Source organism: Choloepus didactylus, chromosome 2 (assembly GCF_015220235.1).
Source record: "Choloepus didactylus isolate mChoDid1 chromosome 2, mChoDid1.pri, whole genome shotgun sequence".
Lineage (NCBI taxonomy): Eukaryota > Metazoa > Chordata > Mammalia > Pilosa > Megalonychidae > Choloepus > Choloepus didactylus.
The window spans coordinates 76,853,470-76,879,238 of record NC_051308.1 but is presented as its reverse complement, the minus strand read 5'-3'; the positions used below and the strand labels follow the sequence as shown (position 1 = coordinate 76,879,238).

Sequence of the window (25,769 nt, the reverse complement as noted above, 5' to 3'; positions counted from 1 at the left end):
AGTGATTTTTATGCATTTACTCCTGCTTTTATTTTCTAGCCCTTTCTCCACTCTGCAGACAAAATGATCTCAAAATACATTTCTGAACATTTTCCCCTAAACCACTATCAACTTTTACCTCCACCCTAACCTCATCAAATTCTTCCCAAAGTTCTGAGTGACCTGAGACCTGCCTACCTTTCAGCACTATCTAGTGCTACCCTCTCTCTCTCCCTCTGGCTCCAAGCTCTTCCCCAGGAACCTTGCATAAAGCCTCCCCAAGCTTGTATCCTCACCCATTTCCCAGGGGGACCTTTGCATATGTGTTCTCCTTACTTAGGATATCTCTTTCGGTCTTTATCCCACCTCCTCTTCCACACTCCCTTTACCTAGTTTAGACTCCTATTTTTATTCAAAATCTCTTGAATACCCCTTCCTCAGAGAATCCTGCCCTGTTCTTCATACTTAGACATATCTCATTTCCTCTCTTTGTCACAAATCAACTGGTGTTTCTTTTGAAGGACGATTTCCATTTTAGTTCATCATTGAGTCCTGTAGAATATGCTTACTTTTTGATAAATGAATGAATGAATGAATATACCAAAATGTACAAATTAACAGAGTCCAAGCAGTGCTTAAGCATAACACTTTAATTTTGTTTCACTTTGGGGTGAATGACTTGATTTGGGACTGTACATAGTGAGAGCATAATTGGGGCACATGGTGAGAAACGCAAAATTTGGCATTCCAAGTATATTTTCATCGGTGCATTCTTTTCTTGTTCTTGTCTTCACTTTTAAATTGTATACTAAATTAGATAATATTTCATAAATATCTGAATAGATTTATATAGCCATCTCTTCACTGTTTTTCTCTTTTACTAAATTCCTTCTGCTAGCCTTTTCCACTAATAATCTTCCATTTCCCTTCTCTTATGTCATTATTTTTTGGCCATTATCGAGATGCTTACTTACTTTTCTCTGACTCAGTATAGCAAATTCTTTGTCACTTAGAAAATCCAGATTCTCTGAAAAAGTCTTTACATAGAAATTTCTATCCTATACATGGATCTTGGGATTTAGAAATTTTATTGCCTTGGTTGTTTAGCTTCATTCACTGCCAGTGGGCTGGACCAGTAACTGCAGCAGAGTGGATTTTAAGAAGCTATGGAATAAGTGAGTGCTATATGTTATTGATTTTTTAAAAAAATGCACATTTAGCAATAAAACTATATTGAATATAATTCAAATTTTTCTTGACTGTATAAAGGATATCTTACACCCAGTCATGATTTTTCATTGTTTATAAAAGGTCTCATAAGGGCCAAAAAAATGGAAATTTGTAGCCAATAGACTGTCAGGAAGGGATTTACTATATTTAATATATATTTTTTTCTCTTTTACTTACATCCTCAGTAAGACTTGGCATTGGCAATTCCTGATTTCCTGCCTCTCCCTTTCTTTTGTTCTTGAAGATCTTCAGGGAGTGCCTTATCCTCCCTGCTCCATTTGTCTGTCGGGTGAAGGATCATGATTCCTGGCTCATACTCCATTGGTTTCCTCCCCAGTACTGTCCCCTACTTCCCCCTGGAATTGAACCTGATACAGAGGCTCTGTGGGGTCATATGATATTATCTCTGTTCTTTCTTTATCTCTACCCTGGTATGAAAGCTGGTGTCCATTTTTCTGGATGTTTAGTTTGGACAGGTTGCATCTTATGGAATTTGTGGTTGCATTGATTTGGGATCCAAGGGAGGCTTAAGTAGAACAACCAGCCAGGGAAGAAGCCAAATATTGTCTTTTTCCTTTTATTCAATATTTGGCACTGTAATGGGCATTGGGGATGCTATAGAAGTTGTTTTACTTTCAATGTTCCTAGTTAACCATTCTTTTTTTTAATCAATGGCAAAAAATTTATTAATAAAGGGTCAAATATGAAAAGATTCTAGGTGTCATCATCATTATTTTCTTTCAGTGTTTGCCTAGAAAATATTTGATTATTTTTTAAATCAGTCTGGGATACTAAAACTAACAAATTTCATAAAATTTTAGCCTGAGATACTAAATTTTGTTTTGTTTATAATTTCCAGGTCCTTCTTTGGTTGTCCTTCTACCATTGTTATCAGCGCCCCCCCAAATCGCTGATATTAAGAGCAACAGGGACTGCTGTCCTCGTAAAACTAACTTGGACTTAAAAATAGAAAGATTTAAAAACTTTCCTGTCACATTAATAATAGTTTTGAAAATAAGAAAACTGAAATCAGTTTTAGGTAAAGTAGATAATCATGCGTTAACATTTACATTAGATTCAGTTATTATTCCTGTGGAAGCAGAATTAACTTGATGAAAGGCAGCTAAAATTCTTCCAAGTAAAACTTAACTTAGTACAAAATCAATAAGCTTAAACCATTAAATTTATAACATTAATTTCATTTCCCTTTATCCTCTTTTGTTTGGATTATAGAGAAGTAACTTGAAAATCAACTGAGCTTCCCCTCTAGGAAGAAGAAGGAAAGACAATTGACAACAAATGGTATTCAAATCATACAGAACTTTGGAAATTAATATCCTTGTAAATGTGGAATGTCAAGTCCTGCCTCAGATCACATTCTGTATAGAAGCTACAAAGCTTGTTGATTTTTAGAAAATGGTATGTTGGCAGTGATATGCTTTCAAACCTTTTATCCAAATATTTTAAAGAACAAAAAGCATAATAGTCAAAAATTTGAAATGTAAAAAATATACATGGAATATATTTATTCAATAATGGAATTGCAATTCAAATTTTTATATCAAGTTGATACCAGAAACTGAAACTCTTTGCACATCATTTAATTTTCATTTGTGAAGACTTTTAATAAAATCGACTAAAAAAAAAATCAGACAGGAATAAGACCAAAAATATGTGGAACAGCATCATCATATAGCAGCCACATAGAGTTAGGAAGAAAATAAGTATAAAGTCCAATTATTCTCATTCTTTAATAAGAACAGAATAATAAATAGGCTTAAACTACAGCAGACTGAAGTTAAGGGGAAAACTGTTATTCTGTAGTGTGAGAACAGTTGCTATTATAATTAAGTGCCAAGAGAGAATATGAAATTTAATGGTTGGATGGACAAGTACCATTGAGAAGATGAGGAAAAGATAGTGTAACTGATTTTAGAAGAACAGTTTACTATGCCAATTTTTTATACTTTTAAACTCATTTCTAATATTCAAAATCATGCTGCTATGTAAAAGTGTGCTTTTCCTTTCTAGATTTACAGAGTATTCTTCCATGTGATTTTTTTCTTTTAAATTAGTATTTTTTTTTGTTAGAATAGTTGTAGGTTTACAGAAAAATCATGCATATAGAATACAGAGCTCCTATCTACCACCCTATTATTAACACCTTGCATTAGTGTGGTACATTTATTACAATTCATAAAAGAACATTTTTATAATTGTACTACTAACTATAGTCTGTCATTCACAATAGGGTTCATTGTTTGTATTGTACAGTCCTATATATTTTTTTAATTTTTTATTCTAGTAACATGTATGCAACCTAAAATCTTAAAAAGATCAGTCTCATATATAACTGAAAAAAATAAGAAGGACAAAAAAAAACTTGATTAAAGAAAGGAAAGGGAAGGGAATAGTAGTCAGAATAGATATAGATATAATGTAGAGATATAAAAGATGTGATTTTCACACTCATTTTTGGTATTGCAAATGATTCAACTTAAAAAAGCAGTTTTATTTCCATCTAAGTTTTCTTAATATGCATTTAACATATATATGCCTTTAATTTAGGAAAGAAAGTGTGATAAAGTGTCTAAATCACAATATATGCAAAAGAATAGAACAGTGTCTGGCCCAAAGTAAGGGCTTGATAAACATTAGCTATTGCTACTACTGTTACTTCTACTACTTCTAGTACTTCAAATTTCTTTTAAGGGAAATAATCCTCAAATATTTATACCTAGGAATGAGCAAAAATTATAGAACATGTGCCTTGTAAAAGGTTTCTAAATGTTTTAATGACGTTTTCTCTATTCATGCCCACACAAATATTCATATTCCTTTTTATGAATGAGGAAACTCAAGCTCAGAGATATTAGATAATATGTCTTACTCAGGTCACAAAACTGTTGAGTAGCAAGGCTGGTCTCAAAATGAGGTATTTAATTCCAAAACCAATTTCTCTTTTTGCTGTGCTACTCTCCTTCTAAATAGTGGCTTAAGTAACCAAATTAATCTAATCAAATTAGCATATTTATTTATATAACTTCTCTTTATATTTTTCTTGAAAGTAGTAGAGAATTAAAGACAGATGTTATTATAGTGCTTGTCTCATCTTCAACAAACTGAATTATTAAATAATTTTTTTGTCTCCATTCGAATATTGGCTCACCTAAAATTATTGAGCAGCAAGTGACAAAGTTAATTATAAATCAGAAATTACTCTCATTCCTCACTACTTTGTGAGGCACAGTTCTCACTACTTGGTGTGGTAAGCGTAATTTAAGACAGACCTCACACATGCCTTGAAGAGGAACAAGAAAAAGGTGCAGTTTAAGAGAATGAAAAGTAGTGTTTATATTGTAGGTATATTTACAGAGAGTCTTTTGATTGTTTTTATTCTTGGAGTTGAAACTTCTTTGGGAATGAAGTACTAATCTATTAAAACTTCAATATGCTGCTGGAGTTTTTCTGCTAGAACAAGGGATTCCCTGAGGGACAAACAACTCTATATGCTCAGGGGGTGAGGAATAGAGACTTTAAGAGAGTGGAGGGCACTGGGTGGGATTGTTTGGCTCTTTTCTGGCTATTCGTCTTGGTACTTCATCCAGAAGCAAATAGCTGGTTGATTTCTTGCTGATCTTTTTTGTGCATTTCAAAGGACAAAGAACAGTAGTTGAAGGGTATGCTGGTTGTTGGATTGTTTTTTCAAAGCAGAATATCCAAGGGGTTAGAGTGGAGAGGGTGGGATTATAATGGGAAGTTTCTTGATTTTTCTTTTCAAAGTGTGCATGTATAATGTTCTTAAGGGTAAATACATGATCTGCACCATAATACTGCAGTTGTACTTGACAAAACAATATTTAAGAACAGGAACCCACTGACCTGTGGTGCCTGGATTCAACCCACGCATGCCACTTAACCAATCAAGGGATTGCTCTTTCCCCCACCATCAGTAAAGATATCTGATTTCAGCAGTCACTAGGGGATGGTAAGGGTGGAGGTGAAAACATTTTCCTTGTGAGAATGTTCCCTGATCTAAATCCAAGTGTCCTAGAGAGAACCATAAACCTCTCTTTCAACAGTATGGGTGTAAGGGAAAGTCAAATAGTTTCTTTTCAATCCAAACTGATAAGAAGCAATTAGTTTTCAAGTAGTTATATTTTTTTATTCTTAGGCTTTGAAATACTTTCAAAAAGAATGTGGGATCTCAGGATTGAAATTGACTTTGAAGATTATTTGTCCATTTTTCTCATTAGAAGCTTGAATGTCTTCCAGAAACCTGACAATACCCCAGACATGAATGAACGCTAGTTAGAAATTTGATGATCTTGTCTTTCCACACAAGATGATACGTAGGAGCCTCCTCTGGACCATTGACTGGAAGCTTCTGTTGGTGCCAGAGGCTATCGGCTTTTTTTTTTGGCAGGCATATCACATTATTGAATACTGGTTGAACCATCAGCTAAGTCCCTCAGGCTTTCTCATGTAAAGTTTAAACCAGGTCTCCCTCTGTATTGTTTTCCTAGGTCTGCAATAACAAACTACCACAAACTGGGTGCCTTAAAGCAATAGACATTTATTCTCCCTCTCTGGAGGCTAGAAGACTGAAATCTAGACATCGGCCGGGAGGTTTCTTCTGGAGATTCTTTCTGGAGACTGAGGGAGAAACTGTCCCATGCCTCTCTCTTAGCTTCTGGTGGCTGTAAGCAATCCTTGGCATTCGTTTCTTGGTTTGTCATTGCACCATTCCAGTCTCTACTTCGATCTTCACGTTGCCTTCTTCTCTGTATGTTGAAGTGCCTTTCAGTGTCCTCTCCTTTTATTATAAGGTCACCAATTATTGGATTTTGGGTCCACTCTAATTCAGGATGATTTCTTCTTGAGATCTCTAATTATATCTGCAAAGAGTCTATTTCCAAATAAGGTCACATTCTGAGGTTCTGGGTGGACATGAATTTTAGGAGGGCACTATCAATCTACTACACCAGCCTTCTATGTTCATGTTGATTCTTTTTAATCATCATTTTGTCTATTTTGTCATATAATGTTGTCATATAATGTTGTCTCCTCCTTTTAGATCATCTATGTCTTTTAAAATTAATTTTGTTTAATGATTAATAGCTCCAAAAACAACCTAAAATTTGTCTGTCTTAAACTTGCCCATAATGTAATGTATTCATAATTACAATGCTTTTAATAGTAAAAAATGCATTGTGTTGATAATAATTTTTGTCAATACATAGAGTAACATATACAGTATAGATGTATTATCACATTAAATAAAAGGAATCATTAATCTCCTTCATTAGCCAATAACAAAGATAATGCCTGTGGTATTTTGAGGTATAGACCCTAATTTAGACATGTTCTTAGTCTTGATCTGCGTTCTTGTGGGTGAGGACCCACTGTAGATGGGGTCTCTTGAAGATGTTATTTTAGTTATGATGTGGCCCAACTGAATGAGAGTGGGGCTTAATCTGGATTACTGGAGTCCTTTATAAGCAGAAGAAATTCATAGAGAAAGCCACAGGGAAGAACCAGAAACCAGAAGTCAAGGAAATCCAGAAGAGAAAGGAGAAGACATCGTCATGTGACCAGAGGCAGGGATACAAGCCAAGGAATCTGAAGGATTGCTGGCAGCCTGCACCAGAATGTTGCAGGCTTTGGGGAGATACTCCGATTTTGGACTTCTCCTAGCCTCAAAGCCATGAACCAATAAATTCCCATTCTTTAAGCCAACCCATTGTGTGGTTTTTGTCATAGCATTCTATAAAACTAAGACAATGCTAAATGTGCTAGAAAGCATGAAAAATCCATATGAGTGTGTTGCAGCAGAAGGAAGGGAGAGATTTCACTGGACAGGTGGAGTCTGAGCAGTACCATTGAAAGATAGAAAAGAGTCATAGCAGAGTGAGAGCTAGGAGAAGGAAAGCCTGCCCAGAAGTGCAGGCAGGGTGAATGCCCAGTCAATCAAGCAAATGATGTTTGGCTACAAGGACCTCCTTGGACACTTCTGGCTCATGCTTCCTGAGGAAACAGAGGAGCCATCTGTTAGGAGAGATGAGGACTCCACCTGACCAGGGAGATGAAAATGTCTTACTTTGATAGGAAAGGAGAAGGTCACAGTGAAAAGGTACAGACAGAAACCTTGAAGGAGAGAGAAAGGAATTTCATAACAAGTAGAGGAGGGAGGATTACTAAATGTGTAACTGGGAATACCAATGTTTCAGCTTCCTAAGGTTGCCGGAATTTTTCAATGGGGATTTATTAGGTTGCAAATATACAGTTCTGTCATCATGAAAGTGTCCAAATTAAGGCTTCAGGAGGTAAATACCTTCTCTGAGGAAAGGCTGATGGGATCCGGGGTTCCTCTTTCACACGGGAAGGCACATGGCTGGTTCTGCTGAACCTTCTCTCCCGGGTTTAGCTTCTGGTTTCAGTGGCATTCTCCAAAATGTCTCTGGGCTTCTGTCTTAGTTCCTCTCTTAGCTTCCCCCCACTGGGGGATTACATATTCTAGCTTCTCTGAGTTCTCTCTCTCTGAGCTCTCTTTAAAGGACTCCAGTAAAGGATTAAGACCTACCTTGAATGGGCAAGTTCACATCTCCATGGAAACAGCCTAATCAAAAGATCCCACCCACAATAGGTCTGCCCCCACAAGATTGGATTAAAATAAGTCTTTTCTGGGGTACATGGCAGCACAACCAATATATCATTTTCCAGTTTTCCCGTTTTTATCTAGAGTTAGCCCTGCCTGCTTCCACATGCTTTCTCATAATTAGAAGCTGTAAGGTGATATTTTTGTCATTCATGGTTCCTTCTACAGTATTGCCCTCTTAAAAGGATCACTATTCATCTCACTTCATGTGAATTTTGAAGCTTTTGAAAATTTTAAACATTACTAACTTTGTTTTGAAGGCACATCATTTGCAGATGTATTAATCAAGAAACTGAGTGCCTGGTGTATAATGTATTCTTTATAAATATGAGTTGAGTTGAACTGGACATACTCTGAGACCAAATGAAGCTATGAAAAGAGTCTTGCTATACCTTGCATGGAAGCAGCTCCCACAGATTTAAAAATCAGTTGCTAAAGAATTAGACCCTTGCTACTCACAGATGATAACTTGAAAGCATGGAAATGGTAACTTTTAGCTCTAAAGCATATGGAATTGAGGTCAGCAGTTCTTTGATGCTTTCTGTTTAGATCTCATCTTTTTAAAGCTTGTTCAGCAATCACTGTATAACATGGTGGAATGCCTGGGATGTACCATCTTCTTTTATTTTGATTATGGAGATTTGAGGTTTGGTCTCTGAAATATTTTGACTTTCTCTCAGTACATCTTTGCCATGTTTTCTACAAGTGATAAAGCCCAGCACAGGCCACTGATGCACTAAAACTCTGCAATAGTTCTGATGTATCTTACACTTACTGGGATCCACACTTTAAATGAAACTCAATGTAATTTAATGGTTTCCACATGTACGTAATGGTTTCCTGGTCAGAGAATCACACAACTGTATTTTAAAAAGCAAACTAAGTTGCATTTGATCATGCTTCATACCTAAGCTTTACAGGTAAAGGACATATTATACAGGTAAGACATTCTCAAACAATGGGTGCTCCGCAGGAAGGAATGCAGTCTGACTTTCAAAGGAGGCTCAGAATTCAGTACATTATATTCATTTGAATAAGGATAAGAATTATAATGACAATAAAAATTCTTTTGGACTTAGACATGAGCCTACCAGAAAAGTTTAATTTCTTGACTGATTAGAGTTAGATGTACTTGGAAAACAACTGGTATAAGCACAGGTACAATGAAAATGGATGATGAGAATAGAAAAATTGACATGGGTTTTAACCAGAAGAAGAGTAAAAAGAAGGCATGGAGAGTTCCTCCTCTGAGATTAGTGTCTCTTGTTCTCTGATCCTTCATTTGATGAGTATGTATGTTTTCCTTAGGCTTTGGACAGGGACCCCATTTTTCTCCAACTTCTTTCAGAGTTGAAAGGTTCAGTTTATTCTAGTGCCACTCCCACACTGTTTTGTATTTAGAAAAGCAGCATGCTAATCTATGTTTTATTACTCCCTTGATTGATTGAATTTCTATTCTTTCTTACTTAATTTTTCTTTCCAGGAATTCATCTTCTGAACACAATTATCACTGTAACTCTGAGGTTATGGAGTTTTTTTTTTTTTTTTTTTAATTCCAGGAGCAACATTTACTGTAAAAGGTCATGTGCTTCTGGTTTTTCAGTACACATGTTGCTATGGTAAGTGTCTTGGTACTTAGTAAATTAGTAGCTATCAGTAGAATTATAAAGATAAAATGAATACCAAAACATTGAGGAAGAATGTGCCTACTGATACTAATTAGTTGTATTTCAAGGTTCAAATAAAAGCTCAAACTTAATGGAGCCAGACTCTTCTTATATGTATTTAGGGAATTGTGTAATGCAGTATGTTATGCAGTTCATCACACCTTTCATTTTTGTGTGTGTGAGTATATGCATGTGTTTTTTGGAGATACATTTGCCTGGCTGTGTTTGTTTTTCCCTGTTAAATATTGAACCTGATTAAATCCCAGGATTTAGAGAGAGAGAGAGGGGGGAAAAGAGACAAACAGGGAGTGGTTAGTTTTCTATACTGCTCAGAGGGGATGGCTGTTATTCTGTGTTTGGATAAAGAGCAACTTTGTGGCACTTGTACTTTTTTTGGGGGGGGTTGCTTAGCTCTTGAATTATATTACTGGAAATGGCTGGGTCTGAGTGAAGTGCAGGCTTAATACAGCAAGTGTGCCTAGATTATGCCAAGATTGCTTTGCATAATCTAATTCACTCAACTACTCACTATTCATTCATTTATCCATTCATTCATCACCCAACAATGGGACACCTACTAAATTACTCAAGGAAAAGGAAATCTAGTGGGAGGAAACAGATAAATTATAATACAGTTCAGTTAAATGCTACAATAGGGGAAGAATCAACAATATTCTGTGGGTGATCAGAAGAATGGGAATTTTCTTCCTCTGCTTTTATAGTGTCTCAGACAAGCTATTTGCTTGCAATCACAGAAGTTGATGAAGGTAATAAAATGCCTCATTGGAATTTGTATTAACTTTCAGGTCCAGCAGAAGTGAGTTCAAATTCCTGCTCTTTGACTTACTATTTATGTGACCCTATGGAATGGTTTCCAACATTTAGTGCTGTCAATAAAATGTGATAAAAATGATACCTACCTCATCAATTGATGTAGAACAAACAATAGCATGTATGTGAGATTATCTACAATTTCCATATTTGGCTAAGTGTAGAGATCCATTGAGTTAATATAGGTACAGTGCTGTATTTCCAATAAATCTAATGAGAATTTTCATAGGCTCAAGTGCCTCCATCATAGATGTTTTATGGAATAGTCTTTTACATTTTTTTCCATTTGGTATTCAGGTTGAAACAAACTGTCAAAGGCTTTTAAAGACTACTTTTCTTTTTTTGTTTGAAGCTAAAACTTAAAACAGTTTGTTTTTTATAGTTTCAGTCACATTTCCATTGTCCCAAACTTTTAAATTTGTACATGTGCATGAGGATGACACAAATCTATGTAAATTTTCTGAATTTGTGGACACTTATTATAAAAAATGGACCATTTTTGCAATGCTTCTCCCTAAATTGAAAGATCAGATCAGTTGATGAACTGGGAGAGGAACTTATTAACAAACTAGTGGGTTAAGTTCTGTTTATATATAAATATATATATTTATTTAAAGATTTTTGAAATAAATTTACCTTGATTCCTGGCCCTTAATAAACTTAAAGCAACTTGCATGTTGCCTCTTAAAGCTTCTACCCAGAAGCAAAGTTCATCAAAGATCATCTTTGATGAAAGCAGCAGCCTTACAAGTCACAGACTAGAATGAGGTCTCCATAACCAAACCAAATGTATCATTCTAAAGCAGTGCTTTCCAACAGAAATATAATGTGAGCCACATATGTAATTTTAAAAAAACAGTTGGAATTAAATTAAAAAATCTATTTTATTCAATCCAATATATCCAAAATATTATCATTTCAACCTGTCATCTATATAAAAAACAGCACTGCTTCAGTTTTTAAACACAAATTTAAATTTAGTTAAAACTAAATAAAACAAAAAATTTAGTTTCTCAATACCACTTGTCACATTTCAAGCGCTCAATAGCTATGAGGTTAGTTAGTGGCTACTGTACTAGATAGCACAGATCTAAAGCATTCCTTTTATAGATCATGTTAAAGGTTACTTAGGATTTAAAATTATTAAAAAACCAAAATGAAGCATCAAATAAGTAGCTTTTATAGGGAGAAAACATTATATGCTAACTTCTTTTGGGAAAAAAAGAAACTTTATTTTTCTTTTCAGAAACCTACACCCACAATGAGATAGACAAATAGTTTCACCACAATATGAATTTACTAGTTAACATTTACTTTTAATTTTCAACTAGCCGCTAGCTGGTAACAACAGAAAGGAAATAATTTGAAGTAACTGCACTATTTGGGGAAGATAATTTTATTCCTGTGAAAACATTTTAATCAATGTGATGATAATATATTCTGTATCTGCCAATGTGAAATTCAGGGCCAAATCATTTTATTGTAAAGAATACAATGATTTCCACAGGAGGAAAAATTTAACTAAGCTATTCAAATCACTCCTAAGGGATGTATAAGCACTTCCAGCAGGGATTTCTGACACATGTGAGTCACAATGTTTCCTTTTTAACTTGTCATTTCCCAGTTTTCTGGCAGCTCTGGGACTTTTGGTTAGTTCCACCATAAAAGTCAGAGTTCACTTTGGAGAGTATGACATAAAAGACGTTCAAGAAATAAAAGTAATACCTTTCATTTGCACTTATATTTGTGAAATGCTCTGCAGGGTTACAGCTGTATCAGTTCATCACACTCTTTCCTTTGGGTATTAAGCAATATTAAGCCTCATATATATTAGGTTAAACATTCAAGAAAGTACTTTTTTCAGGAGAATAAGATGGCTATATTCAGATTCTAATGCTTAAAGAAAATGTTCTCGACTATATTGGTTTTATTAACATATGGCTTTTAACTGCTTCATTCAAACTTACAGGATGAAAAATTATTAAAGGCTTAGGGAATTCCATTTTAATACATGCTTTCTTAGGGCTACATTCAGGATGAGCCTGAAGCTTTGGAGGGATCCCAGTGGGCTGAATCAGTTTCCAAGGATTCCAAATTCTTCTCTTGAATGGGGATTAGGGATGAACTAAGGTATCCCTCGGTCCTCTTAGAGCAACTTTGAACTCAAATCAAATGGCTCAGAGACAATCCTTCACCCAGTGTCTGGACAAGTTTATTACCCTGTCATACCTAACAGGTATCCCTGGAGATTTCTTACCTATTCTGATGTTTGATCCATAGACGGAAGACTTCTCCTAGGCCAGGGGTACTAAGAGATAATTAGCAAAGGCAATTAATCTCTCCCTAGAATGATAATACCACTGAGCTGACCTGTGTACTTGGATATTGAAAAATGCTTGTGGAACATGTAAATTATATTGTGATTCACACTCTGGTGCACAATGTCAAGCACTCTTGAGGAATATATTTTTTTTTAATTTCATCTTCTGAAAATGCAATAGGAATCTAAATTTTTAAAGCAACCAAAAATATGCATTACACATATGCTAAGTTGGCTGCAAGTAAAAATTATTCCTATTGAACATACCAAAATTACTGACATGCCCAGCAGTTATTTCTTACTTTCCTAGCACACAAAAGTTCATTCAAGGGCATTCGTTCAACGTAACAACCTCCCAAATAACTATTATGCAAAGGAGAATATGGTAAGTACATTAAAGAGTACAGCCATATTTGAGTACATCTGAGGAGTGAGGACATGCTTCCAACTGGAAGTAAAGAGAAGGGTTTAAAGAGAGGAAGTCCAATTACCTCAAACTTAAAAGGAAAATCATTCAATTTAGCAAATATTTACTCAGTGCTACTTTATGTTAGGTATGATGCTATGAACTGAGAACAAAAGGGCCAAACAAAACACAGTTCCTGCCATGGAAGAGCTTACAGAATAATGGGCAGAGCTTAAACATGCATATTTTGGTGAAAAAATGTTTGATGGTAGAGATGGAGCAGTAAAAAAAAATCACTTACGTGTAAGCACTAAAGACATTAAGATGTGAAGCAAGGGGCATATTCAAAGAACAGGATGTAGTATCAGTTTGAAGGGAAAACTGTGGAGAGGGCAGTATCTGGAGATATAAAGTTCAAAAGATAATTTGATGCAAGATAAGTAGGTAGTGAAGGGTTTTAAGTAGGAAAGTGATATACACAGCTCTTTACTTCAGGAAAAAACATTTGATGGTAGGAATAGTAGAAGATAAGCTAGAAAGCTGTACAGATTAAAGGTAACAAGAGTGAATGATAGTAAGTAAAGAGAAAGGAACAGACTCAAGATGTTGAAATTAAAATAAGTTTTGACCACTGTTAGATAAAGCAAGAGGGAGGAGTCAGAGATGACTCAGGTTTTGAACCTGAGTATCTGAGCAGATAATGCCATTAACAAAAATAAAGAAGACTTGCTTGAGGGAAATATAATGGGTTCCATTACGGACACTTTAATTGGAAGGGCCCATGGAATATGCAGTAGTAGATTATCTAACAAACAATTGAAATTAGAAAATTAGAACTTGGGAGATAGGTCTAATCTGTAGATACATGTTTTTGAGAACAGTATTGACGATTAAACTAAGTGCCTTTAAAAGGCACCAAAATGATAGATGATAGGAAATAATTCTTGCAAAATTAGGACTGCTAACTCAACAAAATTTCTCATTACTACAGCTTCCAGCCCCCTATCATTAATAAAGCAGCATATTTGATGTGGCTCTTTCAATTTTAGAAGCAACTTGTAACATCGTTGATGTTCCATTCCAACACATTTAATTAATGGTAACCAAAAGTTGTGAGATTTGAGAGAGATCCAGTGCAAATAAAATAAAATAAAATAAATAAAAATGTTCTTCAGTTTGTCCAGTCAACCATGTAAATAATTCTGATACTAGACTCTTACGACCCTGTTTAGATCTATGGTGCTTGAGGTATCTGTGTCAGAATCTGAGATTCTTTGGAGCCTGGAGAAAGCCCCAATAGGAAAATCAAATAGAAGTCCAGAGTTTAGAGGTAAAGCTTTATCCCTATCATCAAGTAACTGTTTTCTTTTTGAGAAAGAACTTTTACTTAATACTGGATTCTGGTGGACCTTGGGATCACAAGATCCTCATCATCCCAAGCTGTCCTGCTTTTTATTTGATTTTATTTTCTAGACCATGAGTTCCTTAAGGGAAAAATACTTTAGCTTATTCATCTTTGCATTCCCAGACCCTAGCAAGGTGTTTGGTACTTCTCAATTGCTCAAAATTTATTGGCTAAAAATCTTTTCCCTTAGTTATAGAAATTTATGTTAAGGAAATAATTAGACTTGAGTCATTTTACATATGTTAATATATATACAGATATATATTCATATTTATATGATATATAGTCACATTTCATATTTATAATGGGGAAAATTTGAGAGAACATAAATATTAAACATTAAGAGAAATGGTTGATTAAATTATGGGATAGAGACATAATAGAATATCATGCAATCATTAAAACCTGTGATTTTGAAGAATGTTGATGACATGGAAATATAGTCAGGATATAATCTTAAGTTTAAAAAGTAGCATATAAAATTGTAAATACAGCATGCCTATAATTTCATTTACAAATCCACATATTTATGAAGGAAATAAATGTGACAAGAATTCCTCTTAGAAAGAGTACTGTTTTGTTTAGGAAAACATCTTGAACATATTAACATGGAAAGGACAGAGAGAAAATGAGTTAGTAGGAAAAATGAGGCATAGCAAGAGTGATGAGAGTGACAAAGGTGGTGTATTTTATATAAAGTGTTCATGGAAGACTTCTCTTTTAAGGTAACATTTGAGCAGAAACTTGAAGGAATATGAGAGATATCTTAGTTTTGTCAATGTGCCATGACAAATACCACACAACTGGTTGGGTTAAACAAAGGGAATTTATTGTCTTACCATTTTGAAATTAGACATCCAAAACTGAGGCATCAGCAAGATAATGTTTTCTCTCCAAAGTCCTCACTCTTCTGATGCTGACTGACAGCAATCCTTGGGGTTCCTTGGCTTATATCCCTGTCTCATGTCACATGGCAATGTCCTCTCCTTTCTCTTCTGAGTTCCTTTGACTTTTGACTTCTGGCTCCTCCCCATGGCTTTCTCTGACCCTGGCTTCAGTTTCTTTCTCTTTATAAGGCTTTCAGTAATCTGGATAAAGATACAAGCTCATTCTGTTGGCCTGTACCATAACTAAAATAACACCTTCAAGAGAGCCCGTCTTGAATGGGTCTACACCAACAGGAATGCAGATTAAGATTATGTCTAAATTGGGGTCCATAATTCATATTATGAATAATGGGATACCTAATTCAATCTACCACAGGTGATATACCAGTATATTTGTTTGCTGGTTAGAATGATCCAGTAAATACGGAACTTTTAATGGTGAAATAGAGAGAAGGGACAGCCACAGGAGAGAGGTCCTTGATTAGCGTACAGCTGTGAACACAGCAAGGCAGAGTATGTGGTTGATAGGCATGGCGGTCGGAGCTTATGAATGTTCTCTTCTGATTGCTTCTATTTTCTCAGTACAATAAGAAGCGAGGTCATCAAATTAAAGTGAAAAGATATGAGAGGGGGGATCACAATGTAGTAATATAAGAGAGTGGGAGAATGAGCAATGTCTCATTAACTAACAATATAAAGCAGTTTGTATTATTTTGGGTATGTTGATCAGTTTATAATTTATTCCTAAACACAGTTTTTTCAGCTACACATTGCTTTATGTATTTTCTATCCCTCATCCCACCAAAGTGATTGAAGCAGTGGAAAACTAACAGAAAATGAAAATGAAGAGAACTTGCTCAGTTCTAAGGCCTCCTAAGACAACTTGTTACAACCAAAATGCTCCTTTCTTCATTGTTGTTGAAAAACTTCATTTTTCTTTCTGCTCCTGAACAGGGTGGTGGTGATTGTCCAGAAATGAGTATTGGAGCTATAAAAATTGCATTGGAAATTTCTCTTCCTGGTTCTTTCATCTATGTTTTCACTGATGCACGGTCCAAGGATTACCGACTCACCCATGAGGTGCTGCAGCTTATCCAACAGAAACAGTCTCAAGTGAGTAAGAATTACCCCCAAAATATTTTGATGAATGTATCATGTAAGGGAAAATAAACAACTCACATGTTGCCTCTCCTCTATTCTGTGTGTGGCAAATAATAATTATTACTATTGGTCCATATATTTATTATGTACTCTTTTATTTGTCATTGAATTTAAATATTTAAACTTATATGTGATATTTGTACATATTGAAACCTTGTTTATTAATGCAGAGTAGAATGGATTGGAGATTAATTAATGTGTTTGTTATTATCTTATAATTGAGCCCTCACAAATATCACTGTCCTATGTGGAATCTTGCCTGAGTCAGAATCAGTCACTGTATCACTTAGCTATTGCTGCATAACAAACTGTCCCAACATTCAATGACTAAAGACAATAAGCAGTTATTTATCACACATCTGCAGGTTCAGTTGATCTAACCTAGGTTCTCTTGCTTGTTCTCTTGGCTGAGGTTGGCTGATCTAGGCTAGGCTTTGGGATGACTCAGTTTTGCTTCATAGGTTTCTCAGCCTCTTTCTAATACCAGTAGGCTAGTTTAGACATGTCCTTCTCTTGGCCATGGCAGAAACCAGAGACCAAGCAGAAATGCAAAGGCCTTTTGAGCCTAGATTTAGAACTGGTAGAATGTCCCTCTTGCCTTGTGCTGTTGGCCAAAAGCAAGTGACACGACCAAGCTTAGATTCAAGGATGAATAAAGTAAACTCCACTTCTTTAGTGAGAGGAACTGCAAAATCAAATGAAAAGTGTGTGGATATAGGGAGGGATGAATAATTGAGGCCGTGTGTAATTTTAGCATAGTCATGGTCCCATTTGTATTTCCAAAACTTTTAGCCTATACTTCTGAAATGTAAATATCTATATTCCTATCTGTGTTCACTGTCAGACTAAGTACAAGGTCATGAATTATGTCATATGTATATTCCAGTTAACTAGCAATATATAACATGTGATAGGTGCTCAATAAATATACATCGATTGTTTTCTGGGAGCCCTTTAAACTGTATTCTTTTTAAAAATATCACAGGTGGTCTTTGTGCTCACTGGAGATTGTGATGACAGGAACCATATTGGATATAAAGTCTATGAAGAAATTGCCTCTACAAGTTCTGGTCAAGTCTTCCACCTGGATAAAAAACAAGTTAATGAGGTAGGTTTAATAAAATAGATCTGCTTTATTGCTACCTACCTTACCAAAATCAGTGAGGTCAACCTAATTGTGATAGATTTGAATTCAAAATGTTTTATTCCTAGGCCACAAGTGAAAATAGGCATTAAACCAACGTGGGGCATATCTAATATTAATTTCTAGATTGTATTATGCTATCCTAACAAATTATTTAGGCTTAAGCCTAAATTTAATTAAAATTGATTTAGTAAGAATCAAGAAGTTTTGTGGTTCTTATTGTTTGTTAAGGTCAATTTGTGTTTCTGGTACTCTACTTCTGAATAGGAGATACAATGAGGTTTGACTGATTACTGAACTAGATGTGAAAAAGTTAACTGTTGAGCAAACTTCTTTTGAAGTTTGGCATCTATGATTAAAAGTCAATAACTAAATCACCATATATGTATCTAAAAATTTTATGTTAAATTTTATAGTGAGAAAATCTTATTTTTTTCCTTATAAAAATGTTTGAGGTGTGTTCAATTGTCATGATTATTTCTTTCTCCCTTTGATTGTCTTGTCTGGGCTTCATTCAGGATAATCATACTTTGCTTATTCACTCATTCATTCATTCATTTGGCTCCCACTTAAGTTTTTAGGAACATGTCAGTACAAAGATAAGGTTTAAAGTAGACATAGCTGACAGTTGATGGACGTGGCATAGTTGACAATTGATGGATCTATATAAGTGCTATCAATTTCATAACAGACTACTTTGTGTCTTGAATGAAGTGGTTCAGTAGATATTTCATAACTAACGAGTTTTATTACATCACGGTAGAACTAGTAAGATGTTGTAATTTTCCAGAATGAACAATGTAGCAAAGATTATTTTTCTTCCATGTACTGAGATATATAAGCCTGAGAAGCTACTTTAGTCTAAAAAAAAGTTTTCTTGGAAGAAATACTCTTGTGGTGTGTTGTGGCTTGAGTCTATATTTTGTCCATTACAAGGATTCAGAAATATCTGGGAGGGTCTGACAACTAACTAAGGGGAGCCCTTAGAAGTTATCTTGCATAAATGTTTGCATGGGAATTTGGGAGCCTTTGAAGAAAGAGTGCAGGAAGAGTGCAGGACCCTCTCAGGAACTGGGTTTCTTTTTCAATCCCATAGACTGTGCTTGAAACTAACGGAGGGAAAGGCTGCTGGTAGAATTTGTTTTTAACCTGGAACTCTCTAAGGCCCTGGGGCACAATCAGTATCACCAGCACAGAGTGGGGCACTAGTGATGTAGAACATCATTCTCTCTTGCATCAGCGAGGAACCCCAGGTGTTTAGAGTTGTTGTGAAGCTCCAGGCAGGAGTGTTCAGTGAGACAAGTGGGGCATTAGAGCCAGGAGAAGATGCCGTGCCTAGTGGACATTGATGATTCTCAGCAGAAGTTACTGGAGAAGAGAAGAGGTGAGAAAAGACATGGCTGACACCTAGAGTATTTGAAATCATAGCTGCTCAGACTTGTTTGTGAGCAAACTCGGAGATTCCCAAAATAAATTGGGTGAAATTTTGAGGGTGAATGTAGGACTTTATTAGTAGCTGAACTCCAGAGCTAGAAAAAAACATGGTTGTATTTTATGGATGTGACTCCATTTATATCTACATACCCATACCCAGGGAAAATTGAATTACACAAAATTGAAAATTGTATTGTCTTAAATGTTGAAGATAAGCTCTATAGACACACACATTTCTTAAAATTAATAGCCATCTTATGGCATGATGCATCATTTTTGGAGTCCTAAATAACTTATAACAATTCTCATAAATACCAAATAATTTACAAGGGTAATAATTTACAAAAAGGTGGTGTAAATTGCAGATCATTTTACTTTGTAGATTAGTGGTTAGATATAAATTATGGAAAGAGAATCTGTTGCATGACAAAAAATATTTTATTTTAACATTATGTAAGGTTTAGTAAATTCATTCACTTAATATATTTTATATTTATTACTCTATGCATAGTACATGGATTACTACATTTATGTAACTTGAATCTATCTTGTAAACACAATTAAAATTTAGAATTTTGAGTTTTCATAAAAGCTTCTTGTACTTTAGTTTTGACTTTTGGTTATAGAAAACAGCAACTTTTCTGTGACAATAAAGTTGCACAGAAAAATAAGCTGAAGATGACAAACAGGATGAAGTTTAGAGTCCTAGGAACGGTATGAGTAAGGATGCATTTGAGAGGGAGTTTGGGCATTGCTGATCAATATACCAGGAAAACAGGCATCAGCTGAGACTTTGCCAGGCAAATTGTCACATATGGTTATTCTATGTAGGCGGACGTTTATCTTCTGACCTCTGTCTACTTTGATCTCATCTTCAGACTATCCTTTATCTGCCCCTTTCTCTTTAGTACTACCAACAGATTTTGCTCTTTCCCAAACATGTTATGCTTCTTCATACCTTTCTTTTCAAGTTTATTTGTTTTTCTATCTGGTTGGTATGTTGAACCCAGGATCCTACTCCTAGCTCAATTCTTCCCAAAAAGCCCAAAACACTTCAGTCATTTTATTCTCTGAATTACTGCTGTGCCTTGGGCGTACTCTTATAATTGCACTATTATTACACTTATCATATTATTAAAACTTTTTGTTGACATCGTTCTGTCCGACATATATTGACTATTCAATTTGTGATGCTATTTAACGGAAACTTTCACTAAATATTTAAAATATGAGAAATAGTAATAATTAATTTTTTTCTTAATGTTCTAGCAAGCTTGAATTTTGCTTATGCATAATAGTTGCTAAATATCTTTAGTGCTGTTAAAGGATGTAAAAGGAATCACTAAGTTTAGTCCCTGTATCTTCTGAAAAGACTGTTTTAATCTTCCAAATAAAGCATAACATCAAAGTAGACTGTCTTGCAGAGAGTAGTATAACTCCCTGGAGTCCACGAAGTCCACTACTTTTGTGCACTTTGTAGTACCCCCATCCCATCACCTGATGAATTCTTCCCCTTTTCCATTTGTAGTACTCATGTCGTCTGGAATTTGTGGACAGCAAGGATGGGCCCTGATTAGTCTGTCAATCATAGCAAGTCTATCCCCCTTGCCAATTGATTCAGGACAAAATAAAGGAAATCTCATTTATTTGGGGCCAATAAGACTCAAGGGAATTTAGTTATGGGTGTAGATAGTGTCCTGTAGATATTGCCCCCAAAGAATGTGAATTCCTAATCTAATGCAGACATTTTGCTACAAGTCTGAGAATGAAACCAATGCAAAGGGGTGTGAAAAGCCAAGAAGAATGCAGAGCCTCTGGATTAAGTTGACAGTCAAGCCCATCCTGCTGCTAAGCCTCCAGAGTTCAGCAAATGATCTTATTACTCCAGCCAGTTAGAGTTGAGCATTCAGTTTCCTAAACATAAATGCATCCTAAATAATATTAATAAAAAAAATCTGCATTTAATTGTGACATGGGCTCTGTGAATGCCAATTTCCTTGTTTGTAAATGTGGATAGTAAAATTAGCCATTTCAGATAGTTGTTATAAGATTAAATGAGATAATGCATGTAAAATGTTCTACACAAGGTCTGGCACAGGGTACATGCTCAATAAATGTTAACTATTATGGTAATCACTTTTAATTACTGAGATGAAATACAGTGTTTGGTCAGTTGTCTGGATGACTGCCCAGTGGAGAATTTGGTATGTGAAGAGCAAGCAACTAGGGTAGATTTTGTCCTTCCCCTCTTCTTGGCAGCTGTTGACTTTCCACCAGAAGACTGTTTCAGCTTCTCTGTGAATTTGACAATTTCATTTTTAGAATGAAATTAATTGTCATCCTGAAGATTCATTACATGCGACTGGAATAAGATGAAGCTAAGTTCATTCATAGTGCAGAAAGATGATACCTTTTCTTTGTATTAGGTAACACATTTCCTGTGGTAGTGTTGGTTCTTTTGCTTTTGAAGTAGAGAAATTGCACTGCCATGCTTGTTAGAAACCAGATGGCTAGTTGTTGCTGGGAAATAAATCTGAATGGGGGAGCACAGGAAGAGGCTAGAGGGAAAATTTTCTTTTCTTCTGCATGTGATGAAAAAATATTGCAAAGAGCTTCCTGGAACTGTATAAACTAATATGTTGCTTAAAACAAACCACCAAGGTGAAACAGACTGTTAACAGAAAGCATCACGATGGTGTTTAAATTGGGCTTGCAACATTTTTTTGGTATGTAATTTAGCCACTTTTCTCATTGATCCAAATTCTTTTGTTGTATAGATATTAAAAAATCTAGGGAAAATAGGTACATATTTAATAAACACAGGAACTACAGAGAAGCCACACATGTACTGAGTCCTTTCGTTTTCCTCAAGATCAGTTTTTCATATACAGTTTTTAAAGGAAACTGTAGACTGTTATGCTTTATCCCCTTAACTCAGTTCACCATTTTCCAAACCTAGTGGGGTGTATTTTATACCAGCTCTCTCTTGAACTAAGGAAGATTTTTCTTTTTCTGTTTTTTTTTTTTAAACTATGATTAAGTAAAAGATCCAGGTATTCTTCATCTTCATTTAATATAAAAAGGAAACTGAAGTGAAGAGATTATTTGGCTGAGCATCAGTGGTCTATAAATCACCGTACGATATTACATTTTGGAAACACAAGTTAAAACATATCTCAAGGGAACACTTAAACAATTCACCTTTGAAGATAGAAAAAGGAACTAAACCATTGCAGTATTATTCTTTCATTTCTCTGTAAGCTGGGCGATTATCAGTGGACCTCATTAACGCAGCTTTTGGCATAAGGAAAAGTTCAAATCTCACAGGTACCTACAGATGCTAAATCCTTGTATTAAAGAAATGAACACAAAAGGATCTATTGTAAATTAACAGCAGATATATAATGTCATAATTCACATGTGTTGAATTTCCTTATCCTTCCTCTCTACTTCCTCCAACTCCAACCTAACCACCTCCCTACTGGAACAAAAAGACAATAAAACAAACCTCTCCCTGGATAGCCCAGCTCAGTGGATTGGTTCCATTCCCCATTTGTAAGTGGCTAGCAGGCTATATTATATCAGAAGGAAGTTTAATTAAATAAAGGAATAATTGTCAAATAATTTGCATTTGTTGAAGTAGGTAAATGATGACATTTTGAAGTCTCATTGTATCTTAATGACTGTCCTATCATGTAACTTTCAGGGTTTTGTACAGGAAGTTTTAATTCCAGCATTTCTGTGAGTTCTCACAAAGAGTCTGCTGGATGCTTCTTGCTGGAGCAGCTATCTGCTCTGTTTGGCATGGGAATATTCTCAATTCTTGTTTCTATTAGACATGAAAGGCTCTGTTCTGGTTTGCTAATGCTGCCGGAATGCAGAACACCAGAGATGGATTGGCTTTTATAAAGGGGGTTTATTTGGTTGCACAGTTATAGTCTTAAGGCCATAATGTGTCCAAGGTAACACATCAACAATCGGGTACCTTCACTGGAGAATGGCCAATGGTGCCCGGAAAACCTCTGTTATCTGGGAAGGCACATGGTTGGCATCTGCTCCAAAGTTTTGGATTCAAAATGACTTTCTCCCAGGATGTTCCTCTCTAGGCTGCAGTTCCTCAAAAAATGTCACTCTTAGTTGCTCTTGGGGCATTTGTCCTCTCTTAGGTTCTCTGGAGCAAAAGTCTGCTTTCAAAGTCTGTCTCCAAAATGTCTCTGTAAGCTGAAGCTCCTCTCTCAGCTCCAGTGTGTTCTTCAAAGTGTCCTTCTTGGCTGTAGCAAGCTTGCTTCTTCTGTCTGAGCTTTAGAGGGCTCCAGTGAACTAACCAAGGCCCACGCTGAATGGGCGGGACCACGCCTCCATGGAAATTATCTAATCAGAGTTATCAGCTACAGTTGAGTGAGTCATATCTCCATGGAAACACTCAATCAAAGAATTACAATCTAATCAACACTAATAGGTCTGCCCACACAAGACTGCATCAAAAATAATGGCATTTAGGGGTACATAATGCATTCAAACTGGCACAGGCCCCCACTCCTCTATCCTTTTCTTGGCAATTGTTTTGTGATTAAGAAAATAATACTGGTGATAACTCACAATGACTGAGGGCTTTTTATGGGGCCAGCCATTCAACTAGTGTTATTCCATTTAATCCTTAGCACAGCCCTGTGAGGGAGGCACCCTGAGCATCACTCCAATTTTACAGATGAGGGAAATGAGGCATAGCTGGGTAAAGCATCTTGCTCTAGGGGAAACTGCTAAGGGTTTAAATACAGGGACATATGCAGTCTGTCTCCTGAGCCTACATTCTTCCACTGCAAATTCATAGAGTCAGGAATGATAATGCAGGTTAGCAGGGGCTGGGGTGGGGGTGGGGAATAAGAAGAGAGTTAATGCTTAAATTGTACAGAGTTTCTATTTGGGGTGATGGAAAAGTTTTGGTAATGGATGGTGGTGATAGCGGCAGCAGCATTGAATTACATATTTAAATTTTCTTTAAAGAGGAAATTTTAGGTTGTATATATGTTGCTAGAATAAAAAAACAACAACATAGGACTCTACAATAGAGTGAACACCATTTAACCCATGAACTGTAAATAGTACAATTATAATAATGTTCTTTTATCAATTGCAACACAATAATGCAAAGCATCAATAGAGAAGGTATATGGGAACTCTGTATTTTCTGCACTACTTTTAGGTAAACTGCAATTTCTCTAGTTAAAAAAAAAAAAAGAATCTCAGGGCCAAGCCCTCCAGTGTCTTCTTGTTGTCTCAACAACTACTAAAGTTTACATTCTCCAGGGAGCCTACCATCAATTTTCTTATAACAGCAAAGGGAGAGAGGAGGTGTGATTATAAACTGGTAGTCTAAGAATGATTAAAGAATGACATTATCTATTACAGAGGGAGAGTATCAGTAATCATCCCCGCAGAAAACAGGTGGTTCACTCAACAGGGGCCAAAGAGAGTTCACTGACGAACAATTTGAATGGTGTGGGCAGGGCTAAGTACAACAAATAGGGATGGTGAAGCACCCATGGGTCCACGTCTACTTCCCCTAGGCCCGAAGAGGAAGGGGAGAAAGCTGACATGAATACTCAGTGACACAGAGGCTGAGGGCCACCCATCAAGACCTGTGGCCTTCAGAAGGCAACTGATTGCCCTGAGAGGATCAAGTCAAGGGAGTAAATAAGCAATGCCTCCGTCTTTGTCCCTTCCTATTCCTGCAAATGTCCCCCATTTCCCTAAATCCAAAAAAATGTAGGGGACCAGGAAGGACTACTGTGACAGTCCACAAGGGTCAGCATTCCAAAGTGCAGAGCTGGATGGACAAGGGTAGAGAACAGATCTGGGTGGGGAAACAATACACAGCACAAGCCGTATAGCTTGATGGTTGAGTCCAGATTCTGGGGCCTTGTCTCACAGCCCAGCCATGTGACCTTATTCAGGTTATATAATTTTCTGTATCTCAGCTTCCTTGTCTAAGAAATGGAGAGAATGATAGTACCTACCTCACAGCGTTGTTGTGTTTAGACCATATCAATTAATAATAACTGCTATTATTTTAATTTAGCATTATACACTAGTTAACATATTCCAGCAGACTTACATAGAATTTTTTCTAAAATAAAGAAATAAATATTTGTGCCCTTCTGTGATGAGATGGCAGCATATTATAATGGGAATCTTTTGGGTTTTACAAGCAGAGAGGTGTGTGTTTGAATCCTCTCTCTACCTTTAGCTAGCAGAGTTTATTTTATTACTAGACTTCTCTGAAACTCTGTTTCTCTATATTAATTAACTCTCAGGACTGTTGTGAGGATTAAATAAAATAAAGAATACATATATTAAGCTGAATAGAGTTGGAGGAGGATGGAAATCACTGAGTTTGGAGTTCCCTTAGGACGGGAGTTTTTCCTTTGCCAAAAGGCACCTATGTTTTTGCTTTAACTGAAGGCCCAGGAGTGTCCTTGTTCTAAGCACGGCTCAGATGGAGAGGGGTATTTTGGTGAGCTTCACCTTGACATTAAAAACCTCAGGAAAATGGACTCAGAACTACTAAAGAACTTTTGTGAGAGTTTTGAACTTTTACAGTTTCCATGTATTTGTCATTTTTCTTGTTTTTCCATTATGATTAGCAA

At 35.9% G+C, this 25,769-nt stretch overlaps 1 protein-coding gene across 1 annotated transcript in view; it reads left to right on the top strand.

The window, feature by feature from the left end:
* Window positions 1-25,769, top strand: part of HMCN1 (hemicentin 1) — a 511,472-nt gene that overhangs the window by 135,761 nt on the left and 349,942 nt on the right. Inside the window, exons 3-4 of the mRNA XM_037825157.1 lie at window positions 16,338-16,496; window positions 17,530-17,652. Of these exons, the coding sequence (XP_037681085.1) occupies window positions 16,338-16,496; window positions 17,530-17,652 (282 nt within the window). The remainder of the gene's footprint in view (window positions 1-16,337; window positions 16,497-17,529; window positions 17,653-25,769) is intronic.